At 41.1% G+C, this 14,053-nt stretch overlaps 1 protein-coding gene across 6 annotated transcripts in view; it reads right to left on the bottom strand.

The window, feature by feature from the left end:
* Window positions 1–393: 393 nt before the first annotated feature.
* Window positions 394–14,053, bottom strand: part of App (amyloid beta precursor protein) — a 212,963-nt gene continuing 199,303 nt past the window's right edge. For all 6 annotated transcript variants that reach the window (XM_070030517.1, XM_070030516.1, XM_070030515.1 and 3 more), the window contains 3 exons: window positions 8,710–8,810; window positions 5,903–6,049; window positions 394–1,630 (listed from right to left, as the gene is read on the bottom strand). In XM_070030517.1, the coding sequence (XP_069886618.1) occupies window positions 1,529–1,630; window positions 5,903–6,049; window positions 8,710–8,810 (350 nt within the window). In that variant the 3' untranslated portion in view covers window positions 394–1,528. The remainder of the gene's footprint in view (window positions 1,631–5,902; window positions 6,050–8,709; window positions 8,811–14,053) is intronic.

Consider the following 14,053-nt stretch of genomic DNA (forward strand, 5'->3'; position numbering starts at 1 on the left):
CACTGCAGGGAATCAATGCTGGTGAATGCTGTATACTGCTCAACTCCCCTTGACCTACTTACAAAATGGGAGGAGTGGCTAGGTTGACCCTGGTGGAGAGACAGCCACCAGCTGGCTTTGATTCTTATCTCCCTGAGGTTTTCTCTGTCTCATATTTGGGACACACTGAAGGACCAGGACATGGCAGTGCAGTTATTTTAGAACAAGTAACAAGTGCTACATAGAGTATGAAGTATTTGAATAACGACATATACAAAGGCCCCAACAGCTGACTCAGATTTGCAATTGAGACACATTAGGTGTAAATGCCCAAGGTGAGAGTTTCTCACAAATCTTCACATCACTAAGTAATCCAGCTTGTTACCATAGAAACATTCACATCAGAACAATGGCGCTCCTCCAAGAACGTATTTATTTACATGAAAACACCATTTTATACAAATTCAGCAAATCTTAAAGAAGGGTCTGCCTAGGCTTGCCTTCTTCACTCCCTCATTTTTCTTCGTTTTCCTTTCTTTTTGGTATCAGAAATAAAATGTTTCAGAATGGATGAAGGAAATAGAATCTGCTTCTTCTCCCCTCCCCCACCTCAAATTACTTCATCCTTCAAAGAATGTCATCCTTCAAAGAAAAGTCTTGCCCAAGGTTATTTTATTTAATTTATTTATGTAATACAGTATAGAAAGCTATCATGGCATAAGCAATGATTCTGTACAATCATCCTGCAGAGATTTGTTTTTGGAGAATTCTTGGTAATTTGAGACCAGCAGAACATCCCCTACCCCCACCCATAAAAGTGCTTACAATGAACAGGGATTTTTTTGTTTTTTAATTAAAGATCCAAAGATACATGGATCAAAAAAGTTCAAATTCCCAATGCCTAATGTGTGCACATAAAACAGGCACAAAGAAATAAATGTGTATCTTCTCAATTCCTATATCACAAATATAGCAGAAGCAGCAACCTGTACAGTAAATGCAATCATGGGGGGAAAAAGTTCTCTAAATAATTTGGAATACTTAAAAAAATGTTTAACTTTAAAATGCATAGTGATCAGGAAAAGAATGCTTAGGCAAGAGAAGCAGCTAAACTCCCACGTTCACATGAAGCATCCCCCATCGATTTTTTTTTAAAGCATATTTCAAGTAGGACTTAATTGGGCCACAAAGCACAAGAATAATATACAACGGGCTAAGGGTCTATGTATGTGATAAATAATCAGGAGAGAATCTATTCATGCACTAGATTGATACAGCTAAGTTCTTTACAGTACACAAAATCCATTAATAATGTAGTGTAGAGACCAAAATGTAAAGAGAGAGAATACATGACTGATTTTGTATATTAAGTCAAGTTCAGGCATCTACTTGTGTTACAGCACGGCTGTCAAAAAGGCGATCATGAGTAAATAATAAAACAGAAGGATTTGTTTTTATTCTTTTCCCCACATTATTCTATCAATGAACACCGATGGGTAGTGAAGCAATGGTTTCGCTGTCCAACTTCCGAGGCTGCTTTGGCGGTGGTCTAGTTCTGCATCTGCTCGAAGAACTTGTAAGTTGGATTCTCGTAGCCATTCTGCTGCATCTTGGAGAGGTGGCGCTCCTCAGGGGTCACAGCAGCATCAACCTGAAAGTGTTGAGAACTAAGTTTAAAATCAACATCGATACACACACACACACACACACACACACACACACACAAACACACACACACACACACGCACGCACGCACACACACACAAACACACACACACACACACGCACGCACGCACGCGCGCGCACCAGAGAAGATCAGCGTGGTATGGCCGTATCCTTTCAGAATGCACAGTACTATTAAGGCAGTAGAAAGATAGATTGCAAGTATTCTTCTTTTGCCAAGAATGCTGAACACCCATGATGGACTTTCCTTCACTACTTGGGCATCCAGCAGAGAGCCTTTGTCCGCCAGTTATGCAGATGCTTCATCCAGCCACCAGGTGGCGATGAAAACCTTGATGTGCAGGCTCAGATCCTCAACCCAAAAGTTAACTTGGGTACCTCTGTTTAGTATCTTTGTCTTCCCTGTTGTCTAAAACAGGGTACAGGCAGCTGTAAGCTCAAGAGAGAAATCCAGGAGTATCAGAGAGTGATTGGTAAAGGATATTATGTAATTTTTTTCTACAGCATAGAGAAGAATTCTCAATTTCTTGTAGTTCAGTGTTTTCTCATGATTATCATCTGATAATTATCATCATCTGTCTGTTCCAATCACATTATATGTATGTATGTATGTATGTGTGTATGTATGTATGTATGTATGTCTAGGCTGGTTTTGAACTGTAATCCTCAGATGTCAGTCTCCTGAGTAGCTAGGATTAGACGCATGAGCAACCAGTGTCCAATGACATTTTATATTTATGAAAATTAATGAGTAAGTAACTAAATAAGTAAATAAACTCTGAAACTCTTAATGAATAAGATAAAAGGAAATCTAGAGTAAAGACACAGGGCCCTAGATGGGGTATATTTCTTTTTTCTGCGGTGCGTCCTGACTTAATTTTCCATTCACAGAAGAGCCAGGCCGCTGCAGTGAACTGTTCCTGTGACGTGTCCCGTGTCGCCGGCCTGCAGTGACTCCCGAGACAGGCCTGCTGTTTCCCGGTGAGCCAAGCAGCCCTGAACAAGGGCATCAGTAAGTGTCACATGGGAGCCAGTACACAGAGGACACTTCTTGAATGGATGTTTTGCGATCGTTGTCCTGTGGGGAAAAATTCACCCACGTTTTCTCCAGTCCTTCCTACTTCCTTCCATCTGCACCGTTGTCAACAAATGAGGTCACTAGGCTTTAATTGGCAATTGTGTAATTAGCCTGCAGGCTTCCAAGTTAGAACACCACCCTTAAAGATGAGCACCTAAAAAGGAGTGACTTTTCCCACTCTTTATCCGTCTGCTTGCCAGGGAAGAGCCTCGCTGTGGCAGGATGCCTCTTGAACTTGGACACTATTTGAGACAGCTCATTGAGAATGCAAGAAAGGCTAGTTATTTTTTTTAAAATTATCTTGCTTTGGAGATGAAGGACACAACTGCCTTTATTTTTCATTCATTTGAGGATAGGAGAAAAACCCATCTGACTGCTTGACTGTTATGGTTATTATACTTTTATTTCCTCCCGGACACCTGTCAGCCTTCACACTGTCAACAATTATTTGCATTCATCAAGGGCAGCAGAACACGTGTTATCTAATCCTCTTCAAACTCCAAAGCCAAACTTAGAGGCCTCCCAGAAATGCAAGGCTCAGAGGCCAGCATGCAATACAGGCAGCTAGATTTCCGGCTGCTTGCTGGCCTCCGTCCCAAGTGCTAATCCTCAGTGCCATTGCTGCTGGGAGGAGTATAAAAAGCTACAGCATCCACACATGGATTTTTTTTCCTCCTTCCTTCCCTCCCTCAAGCCATTCCCTCTTCTCCCTCTCTTCCTTCTCAGTACTGGGGATTGAACCAGTGCTAGGTCAGCACTCTATGACTTGAATCATGCCCAGCCTGTTCTGTTTGTATTTTGATTTCGAGAAAGGGAAAGCCCAGGCTGGCCCCAAACTTGTGATTCTCCCGCATCTGCCTCCTGAATAGCTGGGGTCTCAGGCCTGCATGGCATACCTGGCTATATATGTATATTCCATATACAATGCCCGTGTACATTAGTGAGAACCATGGGAAACCAGCAGCACGGGTGCTTGGCGTGGTGCCAGGGGTCTCCGCCACCTCTAACATGCCTCTGGCTTCAAAAATTTCTTGCCTTCATTCTTACTGTCTTTTTTTTTTTTTTTTTCAGAATCTAGGACAATGCGTCAAATCCTTTCCCTCCACTTTCCACAGCTATTGCTTGGTAACGACCAAAAGAAACATTAACCCAGGGAAGTATGTTCAAGAGGTAAGGATATAACTTGTAAACAAGAGATACCATTTCCTATTCCCTAAGGGTTGCTTGGAGTAACAAAAATGAATGAGCTTACTATAACACTACGTGTCAATAATTCCCAAGCCTGACCACAGGCCTCATGCATGCTGGGAGATTGTTAAAACTCAAGACTCTGAGCCTCCCACTGGGGGAGTTCTGTGTATCTAGGAATTGGAGAGCAGAGGAGCTGGGGAAATGTGCTTTCAGAAAAGAACGTGAAAGCTCTCAAGGACTTTGAGAAGTCCCATGTATCCTCCGGTGGGAGCGGGGAGGAGAGCGAGCACACGGCTGGAGTCCCCTTCCCTGACCTTCATTACTACGCAGCATTGTGTTACACTCAAATTCATATCACAGATAAATGTTTGTTCATGTTGGATCTGTGACTCAGGGCCTTATACTTACTTGGCAGACGCTCTACCACTTAGGGCATGCCTCCAGTCCTTTTTGCTTTATTTTTCAGCCATGGTCTCACATCTTTTGTTGAGGCCAGCCTTTGATGGAGATTTTCCTACCTAGTTGGGATTACAGTATGTGTCACTGCCTCAGCCTGGTGGTTCAGATGGGAGTCTGAAATGTTTCTCTTAGGCTAGCCTCAAATCTTGAGCCTCCTGTGAGCCACAACGCCAGCACCTCAGATTGTGACCACGCTGGGAGAAAGAGCTTTCAAAAGATAGAGCATCAGGTACTGCCATTGGTGTAGATCCTAATCCATATGTCTTACATGAAAGGGATCAGGATATAAGACGACCGACCAGTGCAAGATGATGTGAAGCTGTGGGAAGGAGCCAGCCACGTGCAATAGAAGGAAGACTCAGAAGAAGCCAACCTGGCCGATACCTTGATCTCACTTTCAGCCTGAAGAGCTGTGAGAATATTTCTAGTCTGAGTGTAGTGGCTCACACATGTAATTCCAGCTATTGTACAGACAGAGATCGTGAGGAGCATCATGGTATATGAGCAGCCCAAGTAAAAGTTTATTCAGATCCCACTTCAAAAAATACTCCAGGCATGCTGGCATTTGCCTACGATCCTACCGTTAGAGACAGAGCTAGGAGGATCATGGTTCAAGGTTGGTTCTGAGCACAAATGTAAGATCCTAGCTAAAAAATAATTCAAGGAAAGGGCTGGGGCATGGTTCAAGTGGACTTGCCAGCGTGAGGTCCTAGTCCAAACCACTGTACTGGGATAAAGAAAGGAAATTTCTGTCACACCCAACCTGTGCTTTTGTGTGATGGCAGCCATAGCAAGCTAAGATGGTCAGTTTCACTGGCTGAAACATTTCAGATAGGAAGCTCGCTTCTTGGGCAGATTAATTAGAAGACAGAGAATCACAATAATGAAATCACAAGGGATTTTTGATTTACTCAACATAAAGATGTGTTTTCAAATGAAATGGGAAAAAATGATGTGAGGAGAAACGAGAGAGAAAATGATGTTGCTGGCAAGGCCTAGCTTTCAGGGACACAGGCGTTAGCTATACCGCTGAAGAAAAGAACAGACCTCACCGCCTGACACCTACCGGCTTCTGTAAGAGCTCATTTTCTAGTTCCTGTATCATATCTCTTCCTGTTTTTCCTGGGATTCATTCATTACACTGCATTTTTGTGTTCAAGCACATCTAGACCTGTACACATAAAAATGGGTGTGTACCCAGTTCCAACTCCCACCAGCACCTCTGAAACCTGGCCTAATAATCCTTAGAATTATTTTGGTACTTTCAACACAAATTATAAACTGATAGACCAACACACAATCTCAATGCTTTCATCATAACAGTCACAATAATGAAGACCTAAGCAGGAGAAGCACAGGTGTAATCTCAGCACCATGGAGTTAACAGCCATCACTTTTTTTTTTTTCTAAACAAGTATTGGCATGCTCCTTTGACTAAAGCTCAGCAGCATTTCCTCCTCTCCCGGTCTTCCTTTAATTCCCACTTGCAAACTTGCCTCTAACTTTACCTACCTCCACTACGCCATGATGGATGGATGTGTACTGTTTCTTCTTCAGCATCACTAAGGTGATGACAATCACCGTTGCTATGACAACACCGCCCACCATGAGTCCAATGATGGCTCCTTTGTTTGATCCCACATCTTCTGCAAAGAACACCTTGAAAACAAAGCAATAGAAAGGGCTGTCATTGCAGGAGATACTCTGATGAGGCATGTGGAAAACTTTAGGAGATCTGCTGTCCTAACTCACTCTTTTGTCTTGATTGGTAGGTCACTAGGAAGGACAATCCTTGTCTTTAGAATGATAAACAGTATGTGGCTGTCCCAGTTCTGGGAAGTCTACTCTCCCCATCATATGCCAAAGTGTTTGTGGAGATCTGGGACGCTTTGGCAGGTGCACATGTGGTGAGGGGTGGGATGGGCGCTCTTGAATCTAGCAAAGCTGTAAGGGGTAACTGGGAATTCTAAAGGGAAGTCAGCATTATACTGGTTGCAGTGGTTTGTGACTCATAATGGCTCAACCTTAGGTGCTCTTCAAACCTGCATGCCCTCATGTCTTGGGAGACACTTGTTCCATACATAGCAGTAATCTTCTGAGACAAAGGAGTTTGAATTAACAAAAAAGACATTTTGTTACCTACTTTAAGCTACAATAGTTCAGTAAGATTCTCATTAACCTTGAGAAGCAGAATGCCTTTAAAAGCTTAATAGTGTTTGAAATGGAGCACAGAGGATCTTAATAATCATGCAGAAGCCATGCTTTCTTACTCTGCTGTGATCAGAAACCAAAACTTGAAGTGTTGCTTTATTCCTGCCATGGATCTGGACTAAATACAGATAGAAATGTGGGAAGCATTGTAAAGAAGAGATTTATTCAGTACAATAAATGTATTGCACTACATTTCTTCGTGTTGTTTTATAAAAGTAAGTCACTGTTTTTTTTAAAACTGTCTTTAAATGCAACAGTAGATGCATCCCACAGCTTTATTATCATTATATAAGGAGATGATTAAAATAAAGGAAACAAGAACGGAAAACATATGCCCCCATTTGTTAGGTGGGCTGGTAGAAATAGTTTGCAAATAATTCTATCAACTGAGCCCCAAGATATCAAATGCCTGAGATTCATGAATTCTATCAACTGAGCTCCAAGATATCAAATGCCCGAGATTCATGGCTAAAATGATCATTGAAGCAATCTGAAAAGGCAACATATGATAGCTGAGAAAGCAAATTTCTCAACGGATGTTACTCATATGTAACTTCGACAAAACTAGAAACTGTTCATAATTAGGCCCCTTGCTAACTAAACAAGCTAGCTCAATATATTTATAAAAGGAAATCATTAATTAGCTAATGATACTGGAGTGAGGTAATCAGGAATGAATGTGAGTCTGGACATATCCCTGTGTCTTTAAGAAAATACTGTAATTTTGTAATATTCATTGCACTAATTGTAGTACATTATCTTATCAAGTAGTTCAGCAGAGGGAGCTGATGCCCCTAATTGCTGCTGCTGTCATTAGTCACTGTTGCATTACGGGAGGTGGTGTAATTACTGGGAAGGGATTATGTGATAGGCCCAGGAACGTGTGATCATGCACATTTGTCTTCAGCTTTCTGCCCACCAGCTCCCAATTCTTTACCAGCTCTTCCAGTCTTAAAAAAAAAATCTCAGCATCAGTCACATCAAGAGCATTCTGATGCTCTAATAACTGGTACAAGTTAACTTGCCAGTGAAAACTATGCTTCAAAAGGTTGTATGTCTTTTTTTAAAAGAAGATGATGGGAGTTGAAATGCAAAGCTAAGCCCCCACTCTGTGGTTTATTTGCCATAGTAACTTAGAGAGAAAAGAGGCATGAATGATAAAGGCATTTCTTTTGGAGATGAACAGGATATATAAGCCTTATTTATGGATATTGGAAAAGACATTGAGCAACTGAAAAAGGAGCATGCGCACATGTGTACACCCCCCAAGCAGTACTTGAACATTTCATACAATAAAATTTCATGAAAATGTTACTGCCATTACTCATTTAATCTCCTTCCTTTGCTTACTGATAACACGGAAGGTTCCTGAGCATCGTGCAGTTTTTCAACTATCTGAGAGGAAACAGACCACGGGAGGCCCAAAGAAGCCATGGGAGAGTGTTGCAGATAAGAATGTAAGCAAATGGCTATTGGAAGTCTATAAATCCACCAAGCATGAGCAGGTGTTGAGGCTCTAACTCTTCAAAGACACTTGTTATCATAGGTTGATAATTCTGTATCTGAAGTGTTTGGGACCAAAGGGTTTCAACGTGATAAATTTCACAACTGCTGCACGTATGTCATATGTTGTCTTGGTGATGAGATAAAAGGTCTGGACACAAAAATCTACGTTTGGCAATGTATTTACAATAATTTAGTGCAGGAAACAGAAGTTCATGGTGTGAAATGTCCTACTTGTGGCAACCTGTCAGTGCTCACTCAGTATTGGGTCTTGGAATATTTAGATTCTGGATTAAGAGTCTCAACCTGGAATCTAGAAAACAGGGCATGGTAATGAATGTGGCGGCTACACTGAAATTAAGGCCACTTTAGGTCCTTTATAAGTTTAGTTGCCTTCCAGTCAGTAAAAAGTATATACAGTATGGAGTCTCTTTTTCTTCATGTTTTCAAAATGGTCTTTGAGGCAAGCGTTTCATTTCGGCTTTTATCTTGAGTTTAACTCAGTTTAACTTAACTTATGCTCAGTTTAACAGGAGGAACAAGAGCTAATGGGTCATCTGGTCAGACAAACAGCAATTGGGAGAGGAAAAGTTATTTTTGCATACCAGTTTTTGATGGCGAACTTCAAATCCTGAGTCATGTCGGAACTCCGCGTCCATCTTCACTTCGGAGATCTCTTCCGTCTTGATATTTGTCAACCCAGAACCTGCATTAAACCAGAGGTACAATTCACAGGAGAAACAGTAACATAAGGAGACCAAAGTGACTGCATTTACATTCTTTCTAGGCCTTAAATGAAAGGAAAATAGGTTATGGTATTCAAATTTTTTTCTTATATATTTAAATCAGTAACCATCGCCCATCATGTAAAAATAAAAGTGAAAGAAATCAGAACCTAAGACTTAAACTGTCCTAAAACATCTGCTAGAATTTAAAAATGTGGCTGGAGGCGATCTCAGTGCTGATTGGGAAATTGACAATCTTGTTCTAGCAAAGGTTGGTTTGTGTCTTTTCCACTGTGTTGTGATTCCTTTAGAAAACAATGACCATCCCACAACAACAACAACAACCCACAACTCAAGGCTCTAAAACTGAGCAATAATTATCTGGTTAGAACAGATCTGCATGAATTGATACCCTTTATACAACTGCTTAAAGAGCATGAAAGTGAAAAAACAAGTTGAACAATGTTCAATAAAACCAACAACCCAAACCCACCTCTTCTAAGCTTCTCCCCAAGGCAAGTTCTCTTTCTTGTATGAATATAGAGGAATGAATCCGTTTGCCTCCATTTTTGGTTGCTTTTGCCCACTACAATGTCTGCCTTACATTTAACATCAACAACCATCTTCCCATACTTGCACCTTGCAGCCTGGTTCTGTCTAGAGCCAGCTGGTTGGTTCCCTTCCCTCCCTCCACAGGACAGCTTCCAGCCAGGTCTATCAGACATCAAAGGAGGGGCAAGACATCCCTGTGAGTTCTTTTCTTGCTTAGGCTGCCTACTCTAAGTCCCTTCAGCTCCTGAGGGAACTAATTTCTTGCTCGGAGTCTAATTGCTCTTCCAAACTTGTCTACAGGGGGCTGTGAAACTTGTCTCTCACCTGCTGACATGGAAAGTTACATGTCTATAGACCAGGAATACACTGGTCTGACAATGAGGCTTATGCAGAGGAAAAGGGAAGATAATCTGGCAAAACCTAGGGAACCTATGTAATTGTCCAACTGCTCGCAAAGTTTTCATTTAATAAACTATCTGAAAGCAGGCCCATGATCAATGTCAATCCATGCACGGCTTACAGATTGTGAGGCTACCTTCTCTCCCTTCTGATTTTCACAACTATACTCCCTTATCCTTTGCTTGCTACTCTTCTGTCCTCAGAGTACCACAAAATCCAAGAATTGTCATTCTGTTCTTTACCTCCCTCCATTTCTCTTGGCATGAGATTTGCCTGGGTCCTAAGTCAGACTTAGTAGAAAGAGCTGGGTAGTTTTCAGACATACAGATGTGACACATTCCCTTCCCCAGCTCTGATGGGGAATGTAATAGCTGGCATCCATTGAACAGAATATGGCAGAGGTGCCAGTGAGTGACTTTGAGACTGGCTTCTAAAAGGCACGGAAGCTTCTTCCTTCTTCCCCTCCAGGCTCAGTGGGTGTATGGGAAACAGCTACCATGCGATGGTCTGGGCAGGGCTCCTGCTTCCTGTTAACAGTCATGTTCAAAGCAGCCTTACCAGCTGAACCGACAGAAAACTATAAGTTTGGTGATGTCTCCATTTCAATCTCATGAGAGACCTTGGGCCAAATCCACTCAGCTAAACCACATTCCGAATGCTGACTGGTAAAAACTGTTGTGAAAACTCTTTTCAACTGCTAAATTCTGGAACTATTTGTTACACAATAGATACTTAGTATAAAGGGCCAATTCTTATTTTTCTCACTTAGGTCTATGTTTAGTTATCAGAAGATCATTGTCTTTATTATAGACACGATCAAAGCAGGATGGCTTTCTTTGCTCTCTCATCCCTTTAGTTCTGGTCTTCCCATCTTACCTTCCAACTGCATCACTCTGTTCTTCCTCTAAAACTACCAGTTAGATTTTAAAAACCGAGTTTCAACTCATTCTATCTTCCAGGCTTCCTGCCACTAGATTTTAAGACAAGATACCAATGCTTTTTTAATTCTCACTGATTTATATCTTATGGCTTCCTACAAGCCCCTTATGTTGGGAATCTTTCCCTTTGTATCAATGGTGACTTCTTTACATCTCCTGTCATCAGAATCTAGCAGTGAAATAGTTCTGATTTCTGAGATTTTTATGAAAACCCTCCTACCTAGTCTTTGCTTTTAGATTTGGGAGCCAATCACACTAAGAAAACTAATGTATAATAAACTCTCCATTCAAACTTCATCAGCATATAGTATTTCTGAAAGGATATCGGGAATACTTTTGGTAATCAAACAAAAGTCAAATTCATGTAACTGGTTAGTAGGGCTGATAAATAATGTTTACCAGTCATTACTTTGAGAGTACTTCAAGAGTACTACAACTGAGTACTCTGAACAGAAAAGAGTTCTTGGTAAGTTTTGTTCATCATGGAGGTCATTTAGTGAAGACTTGGTATACACTAAAATCAAACTTCATAAAAATCCCAGTAAATTAGGAATAATAAACCAATAGGAAGGTATCACCACAGTAAGCTGATACTGCATGTAATAAATGCCATGGTCCGTTGCTGGTTCCAGTCTAAGCCCAGGAGACTACAGCTCTTTCTTACTGTGTGTGTCTCTCTCTGTCTCTCTCTGCCACAGTTTCTCTCTGTCTCTGTCTGTCTGTCCCTGCCATGATGATGGAAAGACCCTATCATTTGCTCTAGGGCTGAGAGAGTTATGTTCCTTAGGATATCTTGTACATGGCATGGGGTTAAAGACCTAGTTTGCTTTGTCAGGCCTTGAGAATGGTAGAAATACAATACAATGGAAAGGTAGCTTCTACCTCATGTGAAAAGACTGCTAATGTATTTTCCCTGTAATCTGTCCTACAGAGTCTGTTTTTCCCTGGTAACAAGCTAGAAGGAGTAGATGTAATAACCACTCTACCAAAGTTTCAGCAGTTGTTACTGTAGTTCCAGTTTCTGGAACATTCTGGCTTTTCAGAGAAGGAGAAGTCATTCTCCTCACCATGACTACATAGCCCTGAGTGAGAGAAAAGAAAACCCAAACCTTGTTTCTGAGTGACAACAGTCATTACTCAAAATTGATGGCACATAACTATCCTGGGATGGGTGTCTACTTCTGAAAAGTCTAAAAATATAATTTGTCCCATTAGACTTAAGTGTGTAGTCTCAGAAAAGGTGATGATGAAGATACCAAATGAGTGCTATAAACTAAAAAGGAAACCTAGGCAAATGCTTGATGGACCCACTGCAGGCCACAAGAAATAGTAGAATCCACCCATATCCTAAGGCATATGCAACAAATATTGCTCTTGATAAATGTAGCCGAGCTCAAATCCTATACATTCATTCTCATGTATCTTCCTGGGTGAACACAAGTCTTACATGGTAGGACATTCTGTTCTTAATAAGGAATTGTTCTCCTCTTTGCTAATAATCCGCAAGCCTCAAATCTTTCAGTCTGAACTCCAGGAAGTTTCCTGGGTAATACACAGCTGGGTGAGTCCTCCATCTGCTCTCGTCACAGAACAGCCTTGTTTACACAAAGGTAGCTCTGTGTTTCTCTGACTTCTGAATACGTGAAAGGTCTTCTTTCTATTTTACTTCAAGCTCCTGAGAGCAGGGATCTTATCGCTTCATTTCCATACAATTTACTCCACTCATTTATGTGAAATATCAAAACAGAATAATACTTTTACTCTAACAAAGATTTCTTTTAGCATGTCTTTCTCCTGTTTCGACAACAAACTATTCTCTAGTTGTTCTCTTCAAACAGATTATTCTTGATGGCCAGTATATGGAAATGTTCTTTGCGTGTTAGATTTTAAAAGAGAAAGCTGGCTGGTGCCATGTTAGGTCCAACTTGTAACAGTATAGGTATGGGTAAGTGAGGGCTTCCAAGACATATCTTACTTTTGTCTGTCTGCTTTAAAGTGTCATTAAAAAAAAAAGTCTCAAGGCAGTGGACCAACGCGAGCTGGTTTTAATTGCAGTGGGAACAGAACTTACCTCTGCCTCGAGCCTCACGAGCTGGCTGAGCGGGATGGGGCTGTCAACCCCAGGCAACCTGAAATTCACTGCCATGACACTGGCAATAAGGAAGACACGAGGAGAGCCCAACGGCCTCAGAGTCACTGTAATTCAAGCTCCCCTTAAAAGCCCTTCAGACAAGAGATTCATAAAATCAATGAGACCAGCTGTCAAGATGTGTCACTCTGCTGTCTCTGCTGCCACTGTGAATCACAGCGTGAGGGCACAGAAACGCCACAAGGACTCTCAGTCTAGATCCGTGACTGTGGCTGAGCCTGTATGAGGGCAGTGAGAGAGATGGGGTCTAATTGTGGTCTTGTGTGGGCGAGATCTGAACCAGGGAGCACGCACTGACCTTCCAGTGGTGATTGAGGTCATGAAAGGAAGGTCAATGACCTGTTCCTTGACTGTTGCTTAGGACCCGGGGACAAAGAAGAAGGTCAATGCAGGAAGATACTGTGCTATTGGGAGTAAACTCTCTCTAGAATAAAGACTTTTCAATTAAAAAAATGTGCTCCCTTTTTCTGAGCCACTGAGCAGACTTCAGGCATGCGTATGTTTCTCATGGTGTGGCATTATTCTTCAAACTAAGCTCAAGTTGTAGGCTACATACAGAATAGAAGTAGAAAATGAATTTCATTTGAATGTTTGGGAAAGTATGAAAAAAGTATCTGTTTTGCTATTAATGGAATTTGTAAGTTATATAAAGAATAAAAAGCTGATGTGCAAAATTGGGCATATACATCTGTTGTGTTATTTTAGTTATTCATTCAGACTAAGTATATACAACCTACAGAAGAGAAAAAAAGTATTTCTGGTTCTGGAGGTATACCAGGGAATCGTGTCTACTTTAGTAACTAACTAAAAATCTCAGGCCTGTTTGGTTAGAAGAGGATCCAAGTGGATACTGAACAAGGAAGGGGAGAGATTTCCCTGGAACCAAATCCTCACCAAGGCCTGTACTGTCTGGGCATCTGTTTTTGAATTTCTAATAATTTTCTCCATTAGTTTAAAAACATAAAAAGAAAAGAATCTACCATTTACTAGGAAAGGCTCTTCTGTTTTGAGTTTTACAAGGAAATCTCAGAAACTACACACATTGTTTCATTAGGCACTTGGAAAATTAAAGCATCAGGAAAAGCGAAGTAGAATTTTTTTTAAAAGATTGGTTTCCAAGGTCTTTCATTCTCAATGCCATTCTGTAATGCTTGTGATTCTGAACTTATTGAACTTGTCTGCTCAA

Source organism: Dipodomys merriami, unplaced genomic scaffold (assembly GCF_024711535.1).
Source record: "Dipodomys merriami isolate MVZ:Mamm:240054 unplaced genomic scaffold, mDipMer1.0.p SCAF_2, whole genome shotgun sequence".
Lineage (NCBI taxonomy): Eukaryota > Metazoa > Chordata > Mammalia > Rodentia > Heteromyidae > Dipodomys > Dipodomys merriami.